We start from the raw sequence: 27,657 nt of genomic DNA on the forward strand, positions 1-27,657 counted from the left end.
CACTCCAGTTCCTGGGGCTGGACCCTTCAGCAAAAGCCTAGTGTCCCTGCAGGATCCCACTCTGTCAACCAGGGATGTTTGGATTCTGACACACAAAGATCCTGCACAACTAACGGCAAAATTCACAAGTAGTTAAAATGCCTCTTTATTAATATACAAACCTAGCAACATTTAAGCCAACCAAAATATGAAATGAAATCAAGCATGATATAAATACAGCATAAATGACAACATGGCCTCAGTGGAGAGCAGCAAACTCACCCTGACTTGTGCGCTTGGGAACAACTGTCCACGTCCTCTGCCACGGGGTCTGGCAATCCCGTGCAGCAAAGAGCAGCTTTGTCTCTCCTGAACCACTCCAAATCCACACTCAGCAGAAGTGAGACCACTGTTCCCCTCAAAGGAAGAATACCTGGCACGAGCTTTCTCTGACCCCACACAGCAAAGGGATTAAAGAGCCTCCCTGTGCTGCTGGAGACAACCTGCTGGCACCTGCTTGCCAGGGCAGAGGGAAACAGCCATAGTGGATGGGGAACCATGGTGCTGACATTGCTCCTTGCTCTGTCCCACCTCAGCTACATCCATTGCACAACATTCACAAGTGTAAGGCACTAGAAAACAGTTTTCACAGGTTCAAACTTCAGTTGTTCTTAAAATTCTGGCAGCAGCACGCATCAGAAATCTTCCCAGCCCTTTTAAAATCTGGTCTCAGGAGACAAAAGCATGAAAGGGGGTTTGGATGAGTATTCTGCTGCAAGCCTGACCAGGAGATACAGGAGAACCTGTCAAGGACTTCAGAGATACTAATCTGCCTCTGGTTATATGGGAAGAAGCGAGATCTGTCCCACTATGGGAAAAGGAGGGAATTTTAGCATGGAAAAAATCTCAGCGGTGCCATGGTGAAAGGCAACAGCACAGACTTTTCTCCATGCACACAAAATGGATCATGTCGTAGCTGGGATGGCTGACAAGTCCCAAGTATCTGCTCTGCTTGTAGCAGGTGTTAAGGATCCATGTGGGAAGATCAACGGTTACCAGTATTAACAAATCAGTAAATATTAATGTGAACACTTTCCTCAATACAACGTACTGCTCCTCTTTGTTGGGATTCTTTATTCCAAGCAAGTGGAATCTCTAACAGAACATCAGCCCAGCGTGCCACACCTGCAAAGCAGCTCTGGTTTGTGCTGTAATCTATAAGCTAGCCTGGTATCAGTAATCCAGCCCAGCTTTGAGACAAATGGGAGATGAGAAGTCTCAGAACCATCTCAGCAAGCACAACAGGCAGTAGCAGATCCCCTCCCCTCCTGCTTCTCCCAACTCCTGCCTGCAAATGTCAGCTGGTACAGCAGGGAAGCGTTCAGGCAGAGAATTTTGTTTCCTTTAATGCAACGGGACACCCACAGAGTACTCTACACCAGCCCAGGCTTCTTTAGAGAAAGAAGAAAACCCATTACACCACAAGGAAAAAGTGAATAAATCCATTTCGGGAGGGGGAAACAAACAGGAAGGTGTCAGTCCAGCAGCTGGACAGGCACAAGGGCTCCCAGCTCCATACAAATTCCAGTCTCATACTGCAACAGCAGCTTCCACCATTCCCAGTGCTTGCTCAAAACTACCATCTCTGGGCACACAGCTTTCCAGGAAGAAAATCAAATGGCAGGCACAGCCCGTGCCCAAACACCTCACCTAAAGCTTTAAGGCATTTATAAATATTCAGTCTTTTTTTCCTCTCTCAAATGCAAGGACTACTCATGCCAAGGGCTATAAACACACTGCTACAGCCATAATACTTCAGGAAAGTTTAAAGTGCAAAGAAAATTTTCAAATGCTTTTTAGTGACAGCTTGAAGTCACCAGATGACACCAACCCCCGCCTTGCCCAAGTTTTGTTCCATTACTGAATGCCTTTTTTATTTTTTTAACAGAAATCCAAACAATCAATTAAGGAAATGTTAGTTTTAAACAGGAAAACATGCTGAAATAGGCAGAAATTGTGACCCAGTATTAAAATAAACTCATTTAGGAAGACAAATATGAAGGTTGCAAACATTTTGCTCACCATTATCAGCAGTCAAGAGTTGTGTTTTATATAAAAATTACTTCCACCCTTGCAAGCAACTCCCCACTCCCCTGGCATGGGAACTACCTCGTTTTTACAGATCTCTTCCCAAAATGTCACCATTCTGGATCAAAGGTGCTGGAAGGATAAGGCTGGTGATGTCAGTGCTCTATCCTTACAGCTACAAGAATGTGCCAGGGAGACAGGAGTTCCAGGCAATCAAGTGCACACAAGTCCCCACTTCTCCTGTGTGGAACCATTTCCTTCATCCCAATGAGAGGGGCAAACGTGTGCTGGGAAACAAGTGTTAATGCTGTCCCAACTCTGCCTAGAACCATGGCTCCAACTTGTCCAGCATCAAGGCTGCAGAGGTAGATACTCCCTGAGGTGGGAATCGAAGCTGATCATCTCTCCAAGGCTGGGCTGAAGGAGCTGGGTAACGAGATAAGGATCAAACCTTTGCTGCATCTCTCCTTTCAGCTCAGCCACTCCACCATCCCTCCACCAGTTGTTATTTTGCCGTGCCTCACTCTCTGGTGGCAGAAGGAACTAATGCGTTCAGCCACCTGAGGAAGGAGACTAAGGAAGTGTTAAGGACAGTGGGAAAATCCTGGCACAGGGAAAGGGAGGGTTAAATGATGGGATTTGCAGCAGCCACACACCTGCCTGGAGTTCTGCTGTTGGTATCAGCACCATCTGAAAGTTGAATAACTTAACTCGATGCAGAGACACAGATCTAGCGCCAACCTGGCTCCAAAGACAAAGCACCAGGCACAAGGAGGAGAAGAACCTTGTGCATGAGAAATTCTACAGCAGCAGAGTTTGGTGTTACAGGAGGTGTTACAGAAAGAGCAACATGATCGATGGCAACTCAAATGCAACAGTAGAAAGGAGGAATCCAAGCTTACACCAAGATGTGGAGATGCAGTGGAAGTTTCACACAAACTTCCTTCCTTGCCATAAAATAAGAAACTGTCCAACAAGGCCTGTCAAATCTAGATACTGGAGAAAACAAATAGAAATGAAGTCTGGCAAAGATGGATGTGAAAGTAACTATAACACATCCTCCTGAAACAGAAAACATAATTCTAGAAATAAACTGTTAATTTTATCCTCAGATCATTAAATATGAACAATATACTCCCGCTTTTCTAGTACCAGTTTTACTCAAGCCTTGCAGTACTCACTCAAGGACTAACAAAACACGAGAACTTAGGAAAGGACACGGCAAGGTTAAGACAATATAATACGATAAAAATAATTTAATGGAAGGAAGTGCTATGTCTTATCCAAGTTCCCATGACTCCAGGTGGCAATTGGGCAAGCTAACCCTTCCCATGGATGCACTTTTAGATGGATTCACTGGCTACCTTCCCTCCAAAGATGCCCATATGAGCAGAATCTACAGGACTGTTCCCATGCTGGACAGTAAGACTCAGAGAACTGGTAACAGCCCTGTGATACACACAACAGCAGACCTGCAGCTGCTGCTTCAGCACAGAATGAGGCCATTTCCCCTTCTGCTGCCACAGAGAGGGTTGCTATTTTTGTGTTTCCCAATCCAAGGTTCATAGTCTTTCTTACTGTGCAGAATGAGAACAAACCACCTTTTTTAGCAAAAGAATTTTAAGGTGGTTTTAATGATGAGAATCAGAATGTAGAATTTCACAGTCCCTGTTATTTACCATCTTAGATGTTAAGACCATGCTACAGCAGCTTTGAAGATCTGATTTTTAATTTTCTAATTTGAAGGCGTACCAGAGGTAGTAACTCTTCAACAGCTTTAGTTGTTCTTTTTTAATGCACTCTACTTTAATCATCAGATAAAGGGATTAGAATCTTACATCACTGCTTAATACCTCGAGATGAAAACACTACACTAGAAGGATCTTCCTCCAACTCAGCATCACTATTTTCAAACGTGATACAATTGTCCTCTTGACGGGTGTTCAAGTTGGTAAAGGCAAACTATTCTTTACATCATAAGTTTAAAAATAGCTACACCAGAAATTAAATCGACTAAGCCTGAACAGCAGTTAAAGACCTCTCAGTTTCTGATATAAAACAAGAACAGAATTCATAGCAGGGAAGGTCGGAGTAGGCGTTAATGAGCTGCAAGACTGACAATTACCAAACCACCCAAGTCTCAAACCGCAAACACAGCGTTACGCGAAGTGTTGCTCTATCTACCATCATGGTGGAAAACTATTTCCACCCTCTATTTTTGGTATGGAAAAGTCAATAGATCTAGACATAAAATAAACCTTTCAGACATAAAATAAACCTTAGCAGACATAATGACAAAAGTAGCTCATAAAACACGATTTTACAGTCAGAACTGCTGGAGAAGGGACACCCATGAATGAAAAGTTGCCTGAGGAACTAGCAGGCACCTATAAATTAGGGAAAAGGAAAAATAATCACAAGGAGGAATATAACACGGCTGGAACGAGAGGTTGGTAAAGGACAGCATGCTGCCAGCTTTCCAGTTTGGCCTTAACTAGTTCTAACTCTGCAGAGAACTGAACGGCTCAAGCTTAAATCTCTCTTCAGCAGTTTCAGTACAAACTTCAGCGCACCTTGGCCCTATACTTTGCCTTCTCCTGAAGGAGTATCATGCCTTACTCACCACAACAAATAGTCAATAAACTCTAAGCAGAAGGGCTACTCCACATCCTAAATATCACATACAAAACTCTTTCTTTGAATGCCTGTTTCCATGGATAAGGAAGGAGAAGCAGTGTCCCATAAAACCAACGGAGAAGGACCAAGGTCCTCCCTTGGTACACATGTCCAGCATGGGAACAATGGGGTAGTGGGACCTCTCTAAGCAGAGAAGATATGCAAAAAGTAATTACAGAGTTTAAACTGCTATTAGATGCTTTATGAACCTTTCATTTAAGCAATTAATTCTAACACACCAGGCAAAATTTCAGTTCAGAGAGCAATAATAGGGGTATTTGGAAGAAATGACAAGCAGGTGGAATCTTGCCTACAGCAGCCACAGAGAGTACTCTGGGCTGTGAGACCTCAAATAGCTGCCCCAGCGTGGTCATTCCTTTTCAGAAACTGGAAAATTTTGCATGTCAGTTTAGAACTAGGTTTGAAATCCTGGCAGAAGCCACACACTTCAGTGGAACTCACCACAGACAAAGGAACGCATGCTCAGAGAACTGACATCTACATTCAACCTACTACACCATATGCTCAAATCCTAAATTCCCTCACAGTTTCCTGTACTGGCAGCCACAGACCCAACTGGAGGCACAGCTTAAAGCAACTAAAGCAGCAGAAAGCAAACTTAAAACAAGAACCAGGGAAGGTTGTGAGCTCATGTTTACATTACTGATGCTCACCATTTAACTGGAAAACAAAGTGCCCAAAAATGGTTCCAGACCATATAGAAAGTGTTCACCACAGCTAACAGGGCAGGTATCAGTGCAAGGTTGTGTCTGAAGTCCAAAACAGATGCTGAAACAGAAAGACCATGAGGAGTGTGTGGTATCAGAGGCAGGGAAAATATTTAACAGACATTTTTCAAGTCAATGAAAAGAGTCTTAGTTTTTGATTGTGCTCAAAACACAAAGATGATGCAAATGCGCAAAAGGCAATTCAGTGTTCCCCCATTTCTTTACCATTTACCATCAGTAATTGAACTGGCACATTCTGACACCTGAAGAAGGGGTGAATTTCCAGCTGCACCATCTGGAACATCTGTATGAGAAGCCAGATGCAAAGAGCAGTGCTAAAGAAAAGCAATTTGCAATCCCACTACCATGCTCCCTTCACTCCCTTATTCAACCCCTTCAGCTGAGGTACTGCTGAGAGACAAAGAAGTGCAACTGATTTGAAGAGGAAAACAAGAGCAATTCTTGAGTCCAGCAGGAGCTGCTGAGACATTTTCTCACCACGGTAGAAAACCCAGTGTTTCTCACACCTCAGGTGAGACAAATGCTGTCTTTCCCTACAATTCCAAAATAATCACGGGCAGCTGAAACTACAAGATAATATCCCCTCCTGCTGCTCAAGTTTCCCCACACCAACACGAGTTCTCCGTGAACCTTGCCAGATGAGTTTAACCAAATCACAAAAAGTGAAAGACAATCCTCAAAGAGAGTGTATATTGTGCAGCTTAAACAAAAGCAGCATTTCAACACTGCTATTTAACATTAAACACTAACATCTATCCTCATTAGAAATCAGCATTCTTGCTAATAAAAAAGAAAAAACAACATTCCTTTATAGAAGTGAAATGCACATGTTGATCTTTGACTATATTGATAGAAGGCCATTTAGTTTGAGTGACCCCACACAAAAAATCCCATCCCACCAACAACGCACTTACCAATGTTACTGTCATCTCAGTACTCTGATGTTAAATCTAAATTTTCCTGCTAGGGAAAAACTGAAATGGTGGACAAAGAAGGGCAGTAACAGGCCGGACAACACCAAAACCTGTCTCTAGGCTGTGCTCACACAATGCTTTGTCTCATGCCAGTGAGGTAGCTGATCGTTCTATTGCTGGGTGCATCGACACACCAACCCCTCTACAACATGGTATGTGGAGAGCAGGGTGAGGTCAGCCATCATCTGATCCACAGGCAGCAAAGACCTGTCCCATGCCTTATGCTGGAGAGGAGAGAGGAAGTGCAGTCTTCAGGGGGTCACCCCAACCCTTCCCATCACTAGAAGGCCAGGGCCTTTGGTGGGGTTCACTCCTACACAGGCATCCCTTGCGTGTTCAGCGCTGTGCTTCATCCACTAGGGCACAGGGGAGCCTGAGAAAGGTTGAAAGAGACAGACAGGGTTGGGAAAGCTTGAAAAGTAAAGTTTTAAAATATACAAAATGTAACACACTGGAAAAAGTTTAAAAGTTGCAAGACAAGAAAGGAAAAGAAAGAAACACATGAGGCGAGGAGAAAGGGCTGGAAGATGGTGGGAGAAGACTCCAGCTTGGGACAAGGGGCGGGTCTCGTCTGCTCAGCACTACTCCCTCTGGTAGCCGCTCAGTTCCACCTCATCCTTGCGGCGCCGTTGTGTGAAGAGGGAGCTGAAGGGATAGAGCTTGGCTTTGGCCTGGAAGCGCTGCCCGGCAATGTCGATCTCGTACTCCCCCTGGTTGATGAAGTCAGTCGTCACCACCAGCTCCTCTCCCGTCTTCTCATCGAAGTGGTGCACGAAGCCCAGGCAGACGTGGCGCTCCAGGGTGTAGCTGTAGGCGCTGCTGGTGGTCTTGCCCACGTAGCGGCCGTTGCGGAAAATGGGCTCCCCCCACCAGGGCCAGAGGTCCATATCCGTGTCGTGGTCCTCAAGAATGAACATGGTAAAGCGCTTGTACACCCCGTTCTGCTTCTGTTCCCACAGCGCCTCCTGGCCAAGAAACTGCATTCCCTGTGGGGAAAAGGGAGCACCAGCTGATGTGAGGGACACGAACCGTGGCAGCTGCTGAGCTGCCGGGTTGCCAACAAGGGCAACTTACGTTTGGAACTTATGCCCTATCAAAATGGGTTGCCTCCATACATAAGAAGCCCAGCTCAGATAGCTTTTCTTTCATGTTTGGTGCTCTAGATGTTAAAAGACACAGAAATGTTTGTGAAGCTGGTCTTTAAAAAAATCATTCTAATTTTCACTCCAGTGAAAACCATGTCTCCATTCCAGTTTTTGCCATTTTTCTTGTTCCAGAAGCCTACCCTTCTTTATAAACCAGAGGCAAACTGTAACTAATAATGAAATTTGTATCCTTACTCACTACATTCTTTTTTTAACTGATACAAGCATTTGTTTTGGCTCATGCAAAGATGGAAGAAAGAAAACAAGACAGTGATAAGCAACAGCACATGCTACCACTAAAGCATGATATAACTCTACACTGTCCTACAAACTCCTGTTTTATTAAATATAGAGAACATCTGTTATTGGTGCCTAGCCTCATATTTAACATTATTAAACATCACTTGTTGCACAGGCTGGCTTTTGCTTCAGCAGATTGGGAAAACTGCTTGGAGAAGCAAGAATTCTGAGCATCTGTAAGGTACAGAGCACCCTCTGCCATGCTGGGCACCGCACACATAAGCAGCACCAGGCAAAGGTCACCGAGAATGCTGCCCAGGAAGGAGGAAGACAGAGCATTTTTGTATTTCTAGCAGCCTTCTGAAGTACAAAAATATATGTTACAGCTACTGCACACAGCTCCATAAGAACACATCCAACTGCTTGGCGGGCAGCCTTTCAGTCCAGTTCTGCTCTCCCACCAACCCCAGCGCAGAAGGTGGTGTACCTTATCCAGCTTGACCTGGAACTCGCGTCCACACTCCATAGGAGTAGTAAAAGCATCCAGATCCTGGCCCCAGAAGGCAAAGAACTTCTCAATGCGCAGGCTGCGGAGCGCGTAATAACCGGCATTCCGAATCCCGTACTTCTGCCCCATGTTCATCACCTCGTTGTACACGTGAAGGGCGTACTGCAACGGAAGGGTGAAACACAGACTGGCACCAGGAGAGCAGCAGCATCTGACACCACCAGGAATGTCACTGTCCCCTGCCACTGAAGCTCTGCCCCACGGGAATGCAATATTAAGCAGTGAAACTTCCCCTGGTGCCTGCAGGCAGCTTCCCTGTGGTGCAAATCAGACATCTCATCACCTGGAGTCAATTTGGAAAATGCTTCCAATTTATGCACGCAAGCAACTGCTTTAATTAGCTCAGGCTGCAGTGCACACTTACCTCTATGGGGATATAAAGCACAAAGCCAGGTTCTCCTGTGTGTGTGATACTCATCACACGGATACCATTCGCATAGCCCACGCTCATCTCCTGCAGAATCAGAGGGGGTGAAATCATCCAAACTGGAACACAGCACAGAGATCCAGAAGGAGCACAATGCATAACACATCCACATTGCCCAGCCCTCTCTGCCCTTTGCTACCCGCACATACTTGCAACAAATTTAAATTTCCAAATTCAGAGAGTGATGTCACATTATCCAAACTTGTTAGTCATTTCTTGGCAATCAGCCCTGGAAGTAGGTCAGGACACAAGTTGTCTTCTAGATACAAAAGTTGAATAGCAACTGTCTGCTCAGCCTTTTAACAGGCTGACAGGAGACAACAATGTCAGAGTTCCCAATCTCAGCTGCCCCTCTGACAGCTTCATAATTGATTACATGAAACATGTCAAGACATCAAATGATGACAAGTCTACAGTGAGAGGAATACTGAAAACAAATGCACATTCACCTATGTATTTAGCAAACAGAACCCAAAGACAAGTGAGCCTAGTGGGTTCTTTACCAACCTAGCTCAGTAACTGCAGTAAACCTTCCTGAAAATCTTAATTCTCCTCCAATTATCCAAAACATTTTTCCTCTCCTTTCACACATGCTTTGAAAAACCTAGTAAAGTGAGGACCGAAGCAGTCACTCACCTTGCAAAAGAGAGAGGGGAAGTGTTCTGCAGTCATTGGGGCATAGGACAACTCTGACAAGACATCCACAGCACGGGGGCCAATCAGATTGAGAGCTAAAGAGGGGAATAAAACAGCATTAGGATGAGACTGCAGAAGTCTCACCTGGTGTCTAGCATGCTGCTCCAAATTCTGATGTCTTACTGAACTAATAGGTGTGTTTACATTTAAGAACAGAAGAGACAGTCATTAAACTCTCTTCTGCACAGAGTAAAAGAATGCTGTCTTCTACCTCATGGCTTGCCAGAAAGAAGTCTCTGAACTGCTGTTTTCATCCAAATGTTTGGAAAGGAGATCAAATCGCAACTCCAGGCACTTTAAACAATTATTTGGCATGCAGCACAAGACACCATTTGAGATTTTGAGCAGTCTGAGGAGGTCTGCTTTCAGTGATTTCTTACCTGTGTACTTCCAGGTCACATCCTCCATGACCAGGTTGCTGTCATCGGGCAGGCGCTTCTTCAGCCAGGCCCAGCAATGAACTTGTTGGTCAGTGGGGGAAATCATGAAGAAGCTGGAACAGACAAATCAAAGAAAGAAACAATGAAAGAACAACCACAAAGTGAACCAGTTCATTCTTCATTCATCAGCTACCCGAGCTATTCAGCAGTTTCCAAGTGAACAGGAGACCAAAACAAGCTAGCTTGTGAAAGCCACAGCTAAAGTCTCTGGATCAATGCCCTCACATCTGTCATGAAAAGGAATCCCCCACTTCAAGCATTACCAGAGGTCTGGCGACAAGAAGTGACTAGATTTGGAACACGGGGAGTTCTGCAGAAAGGTGACAGAGTATCTCAAAGGCTGCAACTGGTTTGCAGAAGGGACTTGTGGTTCTTCACCATCAGTGATTCTCTTTATTCTCAGAGTAGAGACGGTTCACACAGCAATTTCTTGTTTTAGCAGAAGTCTTTTCACACACAATGGTGGTTATTATTAACAGTTTCCAAAAACAGAACTCCACTTGATATGGGAAAATGAGCTGCCTGTGTGTGTGTCTGATACAAACTGTGAGCTAAAGTACATCAACATCTGTAGAAATCACTAGGCAAGGAGGGAAGCTACGGGTTCCACACAGAGAAGGACAATACTTTCAAGCAATACATGAATGCAGGCAGAAGTGGAAGAGAAAAAAAAAGGTTTTTCTAATTGAAAGAGAAGCAACAAAATGCTTTCACACCAATACAATGAAAACACACATAGAAAGCCATCCAGAAAAATAAATCCAGCACTCAGCTGGGACATGGCCATGAAGTTTCTAAAAACATGAAAGCTTTTAATCAGATGCCAAAGAGAGCTCAAACGGGTGAGTCTAAGGGTAAAATCCTGTGATGATGTCAGTTTGCATGAGAGAGTACAAAAAGAATGATAAGACTGCAGAACTAAGAATTAGAGTACATATACTGCAATGAAAATTGAAATTATCAAAAACCAGTATTTTCAATGAACAATTCCAGTAAGGATATTGGTCAGGAGTTAGTTTGCACTTTAAATGGTTACCTAAATTAATAAACTCCAGTGACTGCTAAAACCAATTTGTATCTCAATTAAGAAATTAAACATCTGAACGTCTAACATTTTGAGGAAATTATGTTCATCTGTAATCCCAGAAAAAGGCTTATTTTCCCCAATATCTGTGAGTTCAGAAGCTCCCTTTCACTTGAGTAACTGAATTAGGAATACCACTGGAGAAATGAGACTTTTTAGTTCAGGGTGGTGATGAAAGCTTATGACCTTCATGAAGAAGTCCTTAAAGGCTCAAACACTCAAAGAATGATGGCTAAAGATGCTGTCTGCACACCCACCTGCGCTTGCTGAGTCGGGCTATGCTGCAGTCATTCTCATACCCTCCTTTCTCATTAAGCATTCCTGTATGCACGACATGCCCAACGGGCACATCCAGGTCATTCGAGAAGAGATACTGCAGACTCTCCAGGGCCTGGTCTCCGGTGGACTACATGAATGAAAAGGAAGAGAAAGTCAGACAAGCTGCCCGAGCAAAACAAATCCACTGGGGCAGCTTAAGATCTCATCAACATCCTGGCCTAAATTATTTCAATTTGCGATGATCGTGACACTGATGTCTCGAGCGTAACAGGATACAACAGCGGCACAGTGCCGGAGGTCAAATTCTATGTATAGACTGAGCTGGTATTTCTGTAAACTGGGCCCTTGACAGACAAAACCCAATCTGTGCTAAATACTGTGGTACAACTTGAATTTAGCCATACAGTGTGGCTTCTTCTATCTGTCCTCAATAAGATACAGGGTTTTTTCCAAAAGCAGTCAATAATAAACTAAAGGTCACCTTCACCAGGTGGTCCCTTCCTAGGTACTTACACTTATTTCAAACTTGGTAAAAGAAGACATGTCGATAACACAAACTGCTTCCTTACAGCACTTGACTTCAGAGCCCACAATATCAAACCAGTCTGGTTTGTAAAAGGTTTTGCTGTGATCCAAATCTAGCAGATCTAGTACAAAGAATAATCAAAGGAAAAATTCATAAACTGGATGAATGAAGACCTTAAATAGACCAATGGGGAAGCACTAGGGAGAGGAAAATACCATCTCACCATTCCCAGGTGGGACAAAATACTTGACTCTCTCAAATCCATGCTTCTCCATCCACCTGGCTCCCTGTGCATCCAGGCGGTCGTACAGCGGTGAAGTGCGCAGCTGCCTGCCAGTCTGGAAATCCCAGCGGGGAACTTTCAGATCACACATGAGGGCTGCAATGGTCGTAAAGATCCTTTATTAGGAAAAGTGATTATCAATCTAAACTTTTCTTCCAGATTATCACTACTTACTAATATCTGAACCATTAATAAAACTCCCTCAAAACAGCTCCAACCTTCCTTTTCCTGTTTTTGAAAATCCACAAATCCGTTTTGATCCATTTATAGCTCTTCGAAATCAGAGTAACAATATTTGCACAGAACACTTATATTTACAGATACTTATGGTCTCATGACAATTCTGCAAGATAACAAAAACTCTATTTTTCATGAAGTCATGCTGACTAGCATTAATTATGCAGGATTCTTCCCTGGCAGTGCACTGTATCAGACATTTTGACAATGCTAATGCTGGGGTAGGCAGCCCATAGCTACAGGGACTATCTAATTTGCCTTCTTAAATACTGGCAATTCAACCTTTTGTAATAATTGAATCTTTCCCAAATGGCTTCTATATTTGTTCAGCTAGTATAGAATATTTTTATTTAGAAAACAAGTTACCCTAATAAACATTGAGCATCCTCCTCAGTTATCAGTGGAGAGTAATAACTTAATGACGCTTGAATATTTTATAATACTTTCATAAATGTTAAGATTTTACTTTAGGTCAGAAACTGCATAAAATTGAAGATAAGCCAAATATCTCTTACTGAACACTTCCATCATTTCTGCCCCATAGCTAATAATTTAATGAATTTGTAGGCAACATCTCAGATTGGTACTCCTGAAAGGGAGGGTATAGGGAAGACCAGATTAGAATGGGAACATAACACTTCAAAAATGGGATACATTGCTCACTCTGTAAAAACTAGAGGGACTTTGTAGCTATCAGAACTGAGGTTTGTACTGGAAAGTGACTGCAGAATAATGCCCAGAGTATAAAGTGATTTTTCTGCGAAGAAGGTCAAAGCAGCATAAGGTTTTTATTTCCCGGATATAGCAGGGCAAAGAGGTTTACCCAACTTCTCTGCCCGAACATATGTTTTTAGTTTAGACTTGGTATTCAAGTAATTTTGTTCCTGTTATGCAACTTGTGGAGCACTTCATACTTCTATTTCAGACTTGAAAAGAAGTCATCCACAATATTCAGACAATATGACAGATATTCAAACAACAGGAGGAAACAAAGCACGTCTTTAGACAAGAAAAACGACATCTCTAATCTATTCTGCAAGGTGTTTATCACAAACTTTGACAGGAGAAAGCAGTATGTCTACGAAGACTTCCTGTATTATGCAAGATAACTAGGTCACCCAGCCATAAGTTGGAAGTGAAGGTATTTCCACACTGTAATGATGTGCAATGAATAACAATCTTTGAGACAGTGTAACATTCCCAGTTACGAACTTGGCATTGCTTTTTTAGGCTGGAGTCCTACAGAGATACCTACAAATTTCCCTATATTGGAAGCCAAGCACAGAAATAGCAGAGAGCAAAGTACCAATAGCATTTTTTTAGAAAAGTTAATAAGGATGCTGGCATATAGAAAAAACCCTCATCCTTTCCTCTCTCATGGGAAGGGGCTGTACTGCCAAGAAGGAGGTCAGGAAGAAGGAAAATGTTTCTCAGAGTGATGGCAGAGGAGAGACAGTGTAAGGGAAAATCTTGGACAGCCGGGCCAGAGCTGAATGCAGAGACCTCACTTACGCATGACTTCCATCACACGGTGACGGAGGAAAGTGCGACTGCTCTGAAGGGTTCCAAAACGCTTCAGATCCAAGGGCCAGACATTTTCTGACGGATACCCATTTACTATCCACTCTGCCAGGTACCTGATAGAAGAAATAAAGACAGACTAAGATACCAGACAATGTCTTAAGGGAAAGAGTGTAGCTTTGAAGACAGAAGGAAAGCAGTTTGGACATGAGACTTTCTTACAACAGGGAGAGAGAAGACATGTAACATAGTATTCTAAACACCAGCAGAATCTGGAAAGTTTCCCTTTTTATAAAATGTAGCCACCGGATTTCCAAATTACTAATTGCCCATTAGGATGAAGCACACAGGGCAGCAGGAAGTTCAGGACATGCACTAAATGAAGCCAGAGCCTGGACAGGTAACCTGGCTGACACTGTGCCAAAACCTTGGGCTCTGATACAAAAGGAAGTGCAAATATATTTCAGCTGGAGTTTGACGCTCTGGCTTTCTCAATTCTCTTTGCCTGGTGTAGGCTAAGCCACAAACCAGCAGTAACAGCATTTAGCACGAGGTGCAAGTCAAGTTATGTTTAGCTACACTTCCAGCAGTGAAGGAGAAAGGCATTCTCCAGAGCTAACGGACACAGGCAACTCAGAATTTAGCCGAGCAGAAGGTTCTGCTCACAGCTGGTGAACAGAACAAAGGGGTTTCGAACTGATCATGAAAAGCTATACTAGCAAGCTAAGGCTGTTTATTTTGGGGCTGCAGCAACAAATAGACAAATAGTGCTTTTACCTTCAGAAATTACTTTGATTCTTAAGAGAATCTCACTGCAAAGATTCTCTGTATCTCATGTCTCTGTATCTCAGTTGTTTCTCTGGTGAGTTAAATTATTAGACAATGGACATAAACTAGTGAAGACAAATGCAAATACTAACACCAGCATGAAAAACAAGCAGTTTGTTAAGAAGTCTGTGTGGCAGAAGGAATACTCGGTAACCAAAACTAAATGGCAATCAGAGGGAGAAATGATCGTTCAGCAACTTTGCTTCTGAGATCACATTTAAATGCCTGTCTAAGAATCTGCATTAATACAGGAACTGGATTTTACTGGGAAATTATTACAACCCTATCTTACTGTAGGGGACAGTCTTAAACTACTGTCAGCACTGGCATCACATTTATGGTGTTTCATCAGCAACAGATTCACTCTGCTTTCAGAGGAATTAACTGCTGTGTCAACTTGAATGATCTAAAGACTTGAATCAAATTATAAATTAACGGGGATCATGACCACAGGAGATGAAGGAATATATGCTTTGCTAAGCTTTTATCTCTCCATGGTAGTTTAAAAATAATCACACCAGTTACATAATCATAGAATCACAGAATCTCCTGAGTTGGAATGGACACACAAGGTTGACTGAGTCCAACTCCTGGCCCTGGACAGGACAACCCCAAAATCAGGTGCCTCAGACCATTGCTCAAACGCTTCTTAAACTCTGGCAAGCTTGATGCTGAAGGCATCTTGAACAGGCACTTCCCTGGAAAGCCTGTTCTAGTATCCAACCACCCTCTGGATGAAGAACCTTTTCCTAATATCCAAGCTAAACCTCCTCTAACCCAACTCTAACAAAGCTTACTTAATCCTCCGCTGCTCAATGAGATGTGATGCCAGAGGAGAGGTGTGCAGGACAGCAGGAGAATCCAACATAGGTTTGAAAAATACACTAGAGAACAGAATCAGAAAACATTAACTACCCTTCTCTTTCACTCAAGTCAGAAACAAGAGGAGTCTTTGTCAGAGGAAGTGACAAATACCAACCAGAATGTTTTACACAAAAGGAACATCTGAGCAGTCTCTTGGCTAAAGCCTTACTTACACACACAATGATAGAGCACTTACTTGCCTGCTCCCCCACCATACGAGATGCCAGCTGAGTTCATGCCAGCCAGAACGAAGTAGCCCCGCGCAGTGGGCGACTCTCCCATGATGCATCGCATGTCTGGGGTGAAGGACTCTGGGCAATTCACCAACTGCATGATCTGCAGAGCCTCCAAACCTGGCATCCTGCGCAGGAGGGCACCCAGAAGTGGCGCTAGGACCCAAGACAATAAAGAGACAAAAAGTCACAGCCTTCAGTCTCAACACATTTCAGCTGCTTCAGGTGGAAACTGCATCCATGTTTTGATACAGTCACAGAAGCAATGGTTTACCTGCTGGAATCACACTACTCAAAATGGGTCACACAGCATACAAGAAAAGCAGCCATATTGATCCAGACCAAGAGCGCAGTATTGCTTTTGACAGTACAAGAGCACTGTTCTGTTTTGTTAGGGAAAGCAATAGGAACAGGCATCAAATAGATACATAGTGAGGAGTATGAACAGGCAAACGTATATTACACTTGTCCCATGCACTCTGCAAGCCTCCACCTGCCATCAGTTCAGAGGATTTCCTAAAAATTTGGTATATTCTTCTCCATTTAGAAACACTTAAATTGGTCTCTCTTGTAAGTACTAAGTACTAAACTAGTCTTTCCCAGCCTCATGAAAAAATCCAACAGACACAGACAAGGAGTCAGTCCCATGTGTTAAAATATGTTGTATGAGGAATCACCTCCTTTTGTTTTAAAGCTCACACTCAGTTTCTTTTTCTGTCTCCCAGCATTAGAAGAGACAGAAGTCAGGAGTTTCCCTTCTAGCCTATCTCATTCCAGATTCTATAGACCTCTGTTTATTTCCCTTCCATCATCTTCTTTCCCCAACCCACTCAGTCACTCCATTCTTAGAAAGTATTCCAAGCTTTGATCAGTCTCTTGCTGCTCTTCCACCAGGCCTTCTCCAGTCCTATGATTTCCTCTGGAAACAGGGAGCACAGAACAAGAACTAGTATCTGGAAAACAAGGATTTAGTGTTGCAAAATGAACTGTGTTTTCTGCTCCTTTCTCAGTAATTCCTAACTTGTCTTTTGCTTTGACTGCTGCTGCGCTGACGTCTTCACAGAACTAATACATCCCCAAGGTCTGTTCAAAGCCCATCACGTCACATGGTGAAAACAAGACCATCCCCACACACTCCCAAGCATTTGCGTCACTTCACATTTATCCTCATTGAATTTCCTCACTGCTTCACTGCCCAGTCACGCTGGAAAAGTCCTTTGGCAACTCTTCACAGTTTGACATTTGAGAGCGTTAATAAAAGGGTAAGATATCTATTTGGCTTTTCTTGCCCAAAAGTTACACCTTTGCTTAGTAATCCAGATAAAAGCCCTCAAGATTCAGCCCTAAGAACACCCCTGAGCTTTATGCACAAGCAGTAGAATAATGATATTTCACATTACCTAAGAAGTTACAAACAGAAAGTCTTCCTGACCTGTTCCTTCTCTTCCCTCTCTCAAGCATTAGAATTCCAGAGTGAGAGCCTGGTGTTACAGGCTATTCTTTTATTGATAAAAAGAGAGATCAGTGCTAGATATGTTCTTGTACCCAGTCCAAATTAAGCAACTCCACAGACTATTTTAAAATCAAAAGGTGTTCTAATGACAAGGATCAAAGCAATAATACAAGAGCTCAAACCCCAGGAACTGTAGCCCTAGAAAAGGATCAAATACTGCCTGAGTAAGCTCTGACTCTGCTCAACTCTTCAGCACATTTGAACCGATAGAAGGGCAATGCTGGAACATAGCATGCAGCTGCTTCAGAAGCTTGAGCAATTTGGGGGTGCCAGCAAGCAGTGCATTTTCCTTTTATCCAAATGAAAACCTAGATTAAGTGGGTGCAGAGCTTGAGCAACTCATTACTGAAGTAACATATCTTCAAGCAAGTCTGTAGGCATCTAGGGATCTACAAACCTTTAGCATACGCCAGCACGAAACAGCACCCTATTCTGGCTCCACCCCCTGGAGTCTAAACTTTTACAGTGTCAGTATGGTGTCTCTCAGAAATCACAGTAAAATGATTCAATTTAACCTGAAGGACAGCTGGAAGAACATACTATGACTGCAGAAAGAAACCAGTGAAATTCCATCCGTGCCTAGAGTCACAGAGCTACGTGCATTCACAAGGGATGCAGAGAGCTCTGACACAAAGGAGAGCTGGATTCCTGAATATAAGGCAAATTTGAAGATGACAGGGCACATACCAACTTACCAGGTTGGCATCCAAGAGACTCGAGTGGCTGGAGAAGAAAGGGACTCACATGCTATGCTCTTTCCATGTAAAAAAGAGCCCTCCATGTAAAAACACATGTGGAATATAAAAACAGAATCAAATAAAATGGGAAGACAGACCAACTGGAATATAATAAACCACCACTGTCAATGGTGGGACAAAGTCTAGGAAGCCACAATAACAACTTCTGTTCACAAAGCAACTGCCACTGATTGAAATTCACTTGTCAATCCCTGCTGAAGAGAGCTGAGAAACAAAATACCACAGCTATGTGGCAGGTCAACAGTGTTGATCTACTGCGTCACAAGAGGAGCAGCATGTGGCACTGACAGTCAAAAATCATCTGAAATGGAAGAGCAGTGCTGGGAAGCTGATGTAGTACCTTGCTGTTCCAGAGGAAGTTAATACATGCTGAGGATTAACGGGTGTTTTAAACATTCCACAGATATCACAGAATCACAAAATCCTGGAATGATTCAGGCTGGAAGGGACTTAAAAGCTCATCCCATTCCAAGGCCTGACCTTGAACATTGAGCATCTTGTGCCAGTGCCTCATCACTCTCACAGGGAAGAATTCCTTCCTAATATCTTATCTAATTCTGCCCTCTGTCATTTGGAAGCCATTCCCCCTTGTTCTGGCACTCCTTGTCAAAAAGTTCCTCTCCAGCTCTCCTGTAGGCTCCCCTCAGGTACTGCAGCCCTTGGGAAAGGGTTTTTCAGCAAATTACTGACAAAGAGATGAGTGAATTTGAGAGAACGCTCATCTTTCCCACAGATCAAGGACAGCTGGCACTGCCGTGAACTCTGCCTTCTACCAAAGCCACGGGTTTCACTGCTGTGGGAATCTTTCTCCCCTGACATACCAAAATGATCCCAGTCTTCTTGAAGGTTCTGGATCTCCAGCTGGTTCCGTCCCTCTGTGAAGAGAGGTTTGGGGTTTTTCTCAAAGCCTCCTGAGAGGATGCCGCCCTGCCAGTTGCGTATGTAGATCCTGCCATCGGGGTCAACAATAGCTGCAGGGGAAGAAAAGAGGTGGGAAGGGAATTGAGACAAGGGATATCTGTCTCAGGCCTCTGTCCCACAGATACCAACAATAGGGGGCTAGTGACATGGCAGGCCAAGCCAGCCGTCTCCCAGCATGAGAAGGGACAGTCTCAGCTCCCCAGCTCCATGACATCACACCGTTCTGGTTCTCATGTGACACCCTGGTGAGCCAGTTTAGATTAAACTCTTAGCTCCCACCACAGCCATGCTTGTTAACTTCTGGACAGTACAGTAAACTGAATTAAACCTGAGGAGCCCCAAGCCAGCAGGACAGTGTTCCCAGGACTGAGAGGACACAAGAGGGATTCAGAATCCTTATGGCACTGATAAGCTATTATACTGGCTTAGTTCCACTGAAACTGCACCCAAGACCAAACCTTCCAGCAAAACACATCCTACCCCTGACCCTCTTTCCCTTCCAATTCTAGGAACAGTTAATTTGTAACAGATCCAGCTTACTGCAGGCCACCAGCACAAAGAAAGTGGGCAGTACTGGGGTGAGAACAAGCAGTCAGGACTGGATTGCTCCTTCCACTAGTCGTGTGGCAACTTGAAGTATTTATGTTACTTCACCTGACATGTTCCATAGCAATTTTTGCCATGTACAAAAAAGATGAGGTTATATATATGTGAATATATATGCGAATATATACACATATATATACATAGGGGTTTTAATTAGTCAAATAAAAGTGAAGCACTTGGACTCTCTCCAGAGATCTCAATTCCCTGGACAGTGTATACATTACTCACTAGAAGCAGAAAATCTCGCTAACAACTAAGACTAAATGAGTAAAGCTTTCTACTTCACAACCACAGTTTTCAAACACAAAGGCTTTTTTTAAGAGATCCAAAAGCCAGAACATGGGGGAGGAGCAATTACCTCAAGTGTTTGGTTGCCCCTACAGCTCATAGACATGTAAATGCCATTGTAAAGCCTTAGCTTCAGTTGGAGGAAAGGAATAGATGGGCCATTTGGGGCCAGCAGCCTGCAAGGAAAACATAGTGCTAAGGCTAGCACACTCTCCAGCCCAGAAATGCAACAATCCAAGACTCAGACACAACTACTAGAGTCAAGGTAATTCTCCTGCTAAGCTGATGAACTCTCAGAATAATTTTCTGCAGGAAAAGCTTTCCCAAGAGTAAAGAAAGACATTCTTTCTATCACTGAAAAAGGATATTCAAAGCAATTCAGAGAGAAGGACTTCACAATCCCATATGAGCTGAGGACCAATAGCCCGAGGTTGGCCTTTTTGTCACAAATGACAGGTCACCTTGGAAAAGGCAGGTATAATTCACCAAGAAACGTGAGAAGAGCTAAAGAATCCTTACTTGGTAAACTGCCTGACAGAGGTTCCTTCAAAGGATGTGTCAAGAGGTAGAAATGTTCACAGGCATGGAGTGGGATATGGACTGGTTCCTCCCCGGAGTGGCCCAACTCATAGGCCCACTGAAATAAAAAAAGTGCAGGTCAGAATGGAAAAGAAAAAAAACAACTCCAGGAAAAGAGCAGGACATAAGCACAGATCACCTCTCTGATTCTGCTTTCATAACAGATCAAGATTTGATTCAGACCTCGAGACATGAAACGGACATTTTTTTTCTCTTTTCTCAAATTTGAATTGTTTTGGATAAAGACCGTTTTTCTGTTCCTAACACAAGGACTAGAAAAGTAGGGCCCCGACTCAAAACTAAATACCACTTTACAATACAAAAGCAAAATAAGATTTGTAGACCGAAGTCAGTACCAGGTTCAGCATCTAGAAGCAGAATAGTCAGCACTTAGGTGCCCAGACTGAGACCCTTTACTAACAAGGGGGACACCTGCCAGCTGAGAAACTGCAATTGTCAGGTGTATTTTCCAGCAGAGAAGACATGGCACTAAGGAGCTAAAGCAAACAAATTTTTGGGGAGGGAAGTGAGAGAGAAGGGGCTGTCTCCCTAACAGCCAAAGCAAAGCTCTTGGTGTCAGAAGGGTGAGCCTTCCAGCAGAGACCATGGACAGAGCTGTACCAACAAGCTGCACGTACTGCTCAGCGGGTTAACACCCAGCCCTTGGTGCACAGCAAATGGCAAGCGCTGCTTTTCCTCCTTCACACCCCTGCTGGGATAAACTCATGAGTAACACGATTTGATCTACTCCAGTAAACAAAGCCAAAGCACAAACCATTAAATACCCAAAAGAAAAACAAAAAAAAAGAAACAGAGTGCACATATTCTCAAGCAACACAAACAAGAAGGAAAAAAATTCAGTAATTCAACCTGGCCAGCACAGTTGACGAAGTACTCGCATTGAATCCGCCCTCTGTCAGTCTCAACTCCAGTCACTTGACCCTTCTGGATTGTGACATGACTGACACACGTCCGCTCGTGAATCTGGACACCTGGAGAGGACATCAGAATGTCAGCATGCCATAAGCCTTCTTTCTAATGTGTCAGACTGTTAGCTTTAAACACTTACGCTCAACCAAAATGCTTATATTCTCTTGAAGACAAAATTTCTATTCTTGACCCCGTAATTCTTAAGCAAAACCCTATTATTTGTAAAACATCCCTTGTACAATCTGTACAGGCTGAAACTGTGAAGAGCTACTGTTTTTTTTTTTCCCCCCATGTGACAATCTGGGTGATAAATAGACCCACCAGTATCAACAACATGGAAAAAAAAGCCTCAGCTATGGACTTCATTCCATTACAATTACTTTATGCAAAAAATTTGTCGTTTCAGATGGCATGACTGGTTCTCTTATGGGAAATAAGTCATTTGGTGGAAAAAAATCAGTAAGCAGTATGCAAAAAGAAGCTGGGCTAAAAGAAACTAAGAGAGGTGCATCTTCCTAAGCACCTTCTTCCAATCTGATACACTTTCATCCTTAATGATCTTTATTTCCTGTTATCATATTTAACCTTTCCCCCTACTTTTAAACTCCATATTTGCCAAAGCGATGGGCAAACAGCATTTATTACTGCACTTCCAAACCCATTTCCAAAGCTTATGTGCTCAATTAAATACTCCACAAGGCTCAGCCACCCCTTTTCATTTGTAAGTAATTAACTATTTTGACGTGTAATTATGAGTCAATTCTAGGAAAGAAAGAGCGTGTGCTTTTTCAGAGAAATATGTCCACTAAGGACAACAAACAGGTGCTTGATCTATCCCAGGAAACCTGTAAAGATTCAGCATGTGAAATAATTCAGCATTTTTTTCAGAAATAAACCAGTTTCAAGAATCTGAACTTCACAGAAAGAACAGAAATAATAAATAACAGAAATAATAATTTTGATCTTCAGAGATTTAGAACACAGCTATCATGCAGGAGAGCACTCTATAGATAAAAAAAGCTCCTACCATTCCGTGAGGCAGCGGTTGCCAGAGCCAGACTCACATTGGCAGACGACACGAGTGCATCTTCTGGCACATACATGGCCCCCACAAGGTCATGGATGTTGATGAGTGGGTGGAGCTGTAACACTTTCTTTGGGCTGATAATTTCACACGGTATTCCCATTACACTGCCACAGAACATAAGAAACACGATGTCATTTGCCTTGCAGGAGAGCTGGTGCACACTGAAGCTGAGTTGTATTTCCTGCTCATACGTACTTCAGCGAGGAAGCAATGCGCTTCAGAGAGATCAGTCGGTCCTGAGTCTGAGCCAGTGAAATAGAGCCTGTCTTCATGTACCCTATGACAATGACCAAAGTCAAGTCAGATTTGGACAGGATCTTGGATTCCTTTCCATCTCAGACTCACTGCTTTAATATAATTGCAGATTTGTTGCTTCCACTACTCAGGAGCCTGGAAATCCCACATCCTCAAGTAACTTTTAAACACTTACAAGTTAGTAATTAAAAAGTGCATGAGAGAGCTTTTAAAAAAGCAATTTAATTTTTAATTGTGTTCTCTTTCTACTTCATATACACCTATTTATAAAAAAAATTCCCTGAATTTCACACATGGTAGGCATTAAAAGAGAGAAGTTACTGACCAAAAAGTGATCTAATGACTAGTCAGAAAATAAAACTTCAACAACTAAAAGCAGATATTATGTCACTCCAACACTTACACTAAATTAGTACTCATCTTAATTGCAGGCATAATTATTAACCTCTCTTGAGTCTGACACACATCACAAGTTCTTGTCAGAAGAAAACTTTCAGTGACCAAGTTCTTCCTATTAGGTACATGCCCAAACATTTTCGAGGGAGAGGGAGAATTTCAACAAAATCTTTTTTTGTTGTTTCTAAGGCTAGACTGCAGTAAGAGACATAGCTTTTCCTATTCTTCAGTGCTCCTGTTAACCACCTTTTCTTTCTGAGAAGTAAATCAGTGCACAGAACAGGCCAACTTGCTCCAGACACTGCAATATATTTTCCATGTCCTTGTGAAAATTCCGGCGTCTGCCCAAGTTACAGACAACATGCAAACTGTTAGAATTTGCACGTAGTCTGCCTTTCAGTCTTCAGATTCAGAACATCATCTGATATTCTTCTCCCCATTCCGTCACTACACAGTGACATTCCTTGGCATCTGATTAGGTCTGTGCGTACTGTTTTTGAACAGGACTTTCAAGCCTTAAGGCACTGTAAAACCACAGTCGTATTTGAGTGTCAGTACTTCAATTCAGTCTCCCAAAGATGACTCTGTGATGACACTTTCAGTACCTGTTTGCACTCCTGTCTCCTGTTCCAGCTGCTGGTAGAGCTTGTTTGAGTAGTGTGCCATCTTCAGCTCTATGGACACGGGCCTGGCTGTGCTCACAATGCCAGCACAGAAGCGAGTGGTGCCAGCAGCCAACCTGCAGGAGAAGGTGCAGAGAAGGGCCTCATACAGCTGCCAGGTACACCCTCCACACCAGGCTGCTCCACTGGCAGCACAAACCACACAGCAGCTTCTCCAAACACATCAGAGCAACACTAAGTTGGATGATGTAGGGATGACACAACTGCTAGAATGATTTTCCTTTTGCTCACTTTTGAAAACACATTGCATTTCAAGAATATTTATCTTTAACAAGTCCTAAACACTGACATTTTTCAAAGGAAGCATCATTTTTGTAAAAAAACCCACACAAAATCCCCAACAAACTCAAAACAAAAAACCTCCAAAACCTTACACTTAAATTGAACAGTCTGATTCTTTTCTTCTCCAAAGCAGGATTTCCCTCAAATCAAAATTAACTTGGTTTAGTCTTGCATCTTTGAAGATTACAGTATGAGCAAGTCCCTCTTGCTCTGTAACAATGGCCATAGACAGGCACGTTCCTTGTCCCTTCTAAAACTGCCCCTAAACCACTGAGCTGTTTAGTGAAGGGCTGCTCTAGAGACAGAAACCTACACAACTCCATGCAGCATGGACAGGGAAAGACGAGGCAATTAGATTTAAGCATCTCCCTTGTAGCCTGCTTCCACAATAATTCCAAGTTACCTTTGCTGCTGCTAAAGCCATCCTGCATTTTTCCATTTGACACAACTGCTTTCAGCCTAGCATGTCTATATTCTCTCAGTAATTCACCTAAGATTCAGTTGGCTAAGGAATATTTACTACAACCCTACTCAGTGACAACCCAAAGAGCTGAAGCACAGTCTCACCATGCTGTGCTCCTCATAAGACATTTCTGCTACTGCAGCATTCCCATTTCTCCTTGAGCATGCACAGACTGAGCCTGCACAGCATCTTAATTCACTGCAGATCATTAACAGGCTGTTCTTACCTTGTTCCAAGCTAGCAAAAATGACATTTCCTTGCAAATGCAGCCCAGCACACCTTTGCTCAGAAGGACCCTACTCACAAGGTCCCAGATGAGAATACCCAATGTCTTGCTTCCCAACCACACAAACTCCAGGAAGCACAGCTAGTTATTCCTGAAGGCAGTATCGGGTGGGAAGCTCTAAAGTAGATGATAAATATCCAGCCCAGCACTTACTTAGGGCATTAGAAGCTGCTACAATAAACACCTCTTCAAACCCTAAAGTCTCAGTGGTGCCTTATGCCCAGGATCCCCAAACTGCTTAATGAAAACACCACAAACGTCCCTCAGAAACAGACGTCTAAAACAACAGGGAAAATGTTGGGATGCACAGCTTTCAACAGGAACTGTGTGCTCTGCTACAGAGAGCTGACCCAACTCACTGAGGACACTTCTGCTCAGCCAAACCATAAAAGCCTTGGCTATTTTACAGAGAGGCACTAAATCCTCTAACAAACTGGATAATCTGAGCATTTAACCAGCTTACAGGGCGATGTTTTAGTGATGCCTGCTTATAACATCTTGCAATCTCTGGAGCTTTGCTGGCTGTGTAATGCTTTAGACACACATGGCATCGTGCTCTGAGGGGGGCTGTAGGAGTAACGTGGATTTTTAGTTCTCTTAAAATGGTCCATCATCTTCACCAGCTGCACTGTCTTACACGATCACCTGTGACTACAGCAGAGCAGCTAAATATCTCCCAAAGGAACTGGGGTGCAAGGAAGACCCACACCAGAGTAGAGTTCTCCTGATGGGAACTGCAGCACATGCAGGACGCACACTGGAGCCCTGTACTGATCACACCCCACTGTGTCACCCCCACGTTTCCCAGGGCACTGTGGGGAGGTAAAAGACCCTGGAGTGCAGGAGTAAAGTTGAGGAAAAAAAAGGTGGTGTTTTACTGTTTGTTTTTTTTTGTTTCTCACTACCTAAATCTATTTTAACTGTGATGAAATAAAGTCATTATTTTAAATTAATTCTTTCTAGGATAAGTCTGTTTTGCCCATGGCAGTACAATCTTCATATCTTTATCCTGATCCACAAGTTTCCTTGGCTTACTACCTCTCTATCTTGCAGAGGGAAATGGCATGGCTGTGCGGGAGTCTGGCCCCGAGCCACGGCTACCCTACCGGAATCACACAAGGGATACTCCTCATCTTGCAGAGCAGTCCTGTGCTTGGGAAGGGGCAGTAAGTTTTGTTTATTAATGTTCAATATAACCTCATTTCCCCCAGGGAAAAGGCTATTTCCAGGTCTTCACTTTAGTTCAGGTGAAGAGCTAGAAATAACAAATTACAGCAGATATCGTTCTGTGTAGATGTCTTGTTTTGTTGGGTTTTTACCCAGAAATCCTTACCTGCCCTGCTCGAGTAAGACTATATCCTTCAAACCCATCTTGGAAAGGTGATAGGCCACAGAGGTGCCCATGATTCCACCACCACAGATGACAACCTGTGCCTGTGCTGGCAGAGAAACCGGATGAGGTTCTGCTGTAGTTGAGGTGTTTCGCTGGGAGCTGGTCATTGTCCTCCATTTCGGGTGAGCCGCTCGCCACTGGATATCGGACAGCAATCGGAGAAACATTCTGGCAGCTCTTCGTCACGTTTCCTAAAGCACCACCTAGATGCGTTCAGGCGTTACCTTAGTACCACTCCTTCTAGGAAGGAAAAGATGAGACTCACATTACCGCTTATCTTATTACACACAAGGCTGGCAGCAGGAAACGTCACGTGGTGTGTCGGGTCTAAGTGGACATGAAAAAGCTGATGAGCAAACAAGAGGGCAGTTACTCCTGAAACAACAACCTTGCCGTTAAGATTTAAACTTAGATCATGAAACAGGAATAGAGCAGTACAACTTTGGTTTTGCAACAGGGCAACTCGACAATGAGCAAAGAACCAGAGAAGAGGTGGAAAAGCTCTCACACCCGTGACAAGGAGAGCTGAAACAGCCATCAGGCACAGATCATGCTCTGGAATGTTTTCTAAAGCCAGAAGTTAATAGGGCACAAATAAGCTTGATTATTAACGCTGCCAGGCCTTTACCTGAAGAAGGAAACGAAGTCTGTGGTCAGAGTAACTGGCACAGGACACTGGAGAGGCCCCGTCGGGAACAGCTTTACCACAGGCTTTACCCCAGGGCCCGGCTGCGGCAGCTCCACCGGCAGCAGCACCGGAGGTTCCCTCACCCGCAGACTCCGGCCCGTGCCGGGAGCCTGAGGAACGGAGGTGTCAGGGCGCGGGGCGGCAGTGAGCCCCGGGACGGAGAGTCCCCGCCTCAGCCTTCTCGCCCCCGCCGGAGCCCCCGACCCCGCGCTGCGGGGCGGCCGGGAGGGGAATGAGGGCCCGGAGCGGTGCCGGCGGCGGGCGCGCCGGGGTCGCGGAGCGGGGCCGGGCTCGGCGGGGCCGCGCCGGCTCACCTGGGGCAGGGGGAGGCCGGGCTGACCTTCCGCGCTTTACGGCCGCGGCCGACGCGCGACAGCCGCCCCTGCGCGTGCGTCATCGCCCCCGCCCAGCCGCGGGGCGTGGCCGAGCGAGGCCCCTCCCCTTCATCCACCGCCCCTTTCTCTCTCCCCCGCGTCCCCTCAGAAATAAACCACCACAAGTACAAACCTGCAGACTCTTTTTTATTAAATTCTCCCATTTCATCTGTACAGAACAAAAAAAAAAAATGCACATTATTATGTTCAGAATTTCAGTAACATCTCAAAATTACACAGCATGGACATGTAAAAAAAAAAAAAAAAAGGAAAATCAAACCAAAAAACAACTGAAACAAGGAGCGGCCAGGATTTATA

General features: G+C 43.9%; 1 protein-coding gene across 2 annotated transcripts; it reads right to left on the reverse strand.

Moving 5' to 3' along the window:
• Positions 1-129: 129 nt before the first annotated feature.
• On the reverse strand, positions 130-27,198 carry PDPR (pyruvate dehydrogenase phosphatase regulatory subunit). Of its 2 annotated transcripts, none has more exons than XM_040075617.2 (18): positions 26,906-27,198; positions 26,218-26,514; positions 23,776-23,909; positions 22,715-22,796; positions 22,460-22,623; positions 21,373-21,494; positions 20,443-20,560; positions 18,930-19,079; positions 15,801-15,993; positions 13,904-14,028; positions 12,095-12,250; positions 11,859-11,992; positions 11,324-11,472; positions 9,923-10,035; positions 9,483-9,577; positions 8,784-8,873; positions 8,339-8,521; positions 130-7,452 (listed from the first exon to the last, which is right to left on the reverse strand). In XM_040075617.2, exons 2-18 carry the CDS (start codon positions 26,442-26,444, stop codon positions 7,048-7,050), a joined length of 2,640 nt encoding a protein of 879 aa, XP_039931551.1. In that variant the 5' UTR covers positions 26,445-26,514; positions 26,906-27,198; the 3' UTR covers positions 130-7,047. The 2 variants fall into 2 exon arrangements, with proteins under 2 accessions (XP_039931551.1, XP_039931550.1); XM_040075616.2 differs by having other exon boundaries at positions 26,218-26,517.
• Between the last annotated feature and the right edge of the window lie 459 nt (positions 27,199-27,657).

Source organism: Hirundo rustica, chromosome 11, assembly GCF_015227805.2.
Source record: "Hirundo rustica isolate bHirRus1 chromosome 11, bHirRus1.pri.v3, whole genome shotgun sequence".
In the NCBI taxonomy this organism is placed as follows: domain Eukaryota; kingdom Metazoa; phylum Chordata; class Aves; order Passeriformes; family Hirundinidae; genus Hirundo; species Hirundo rustica.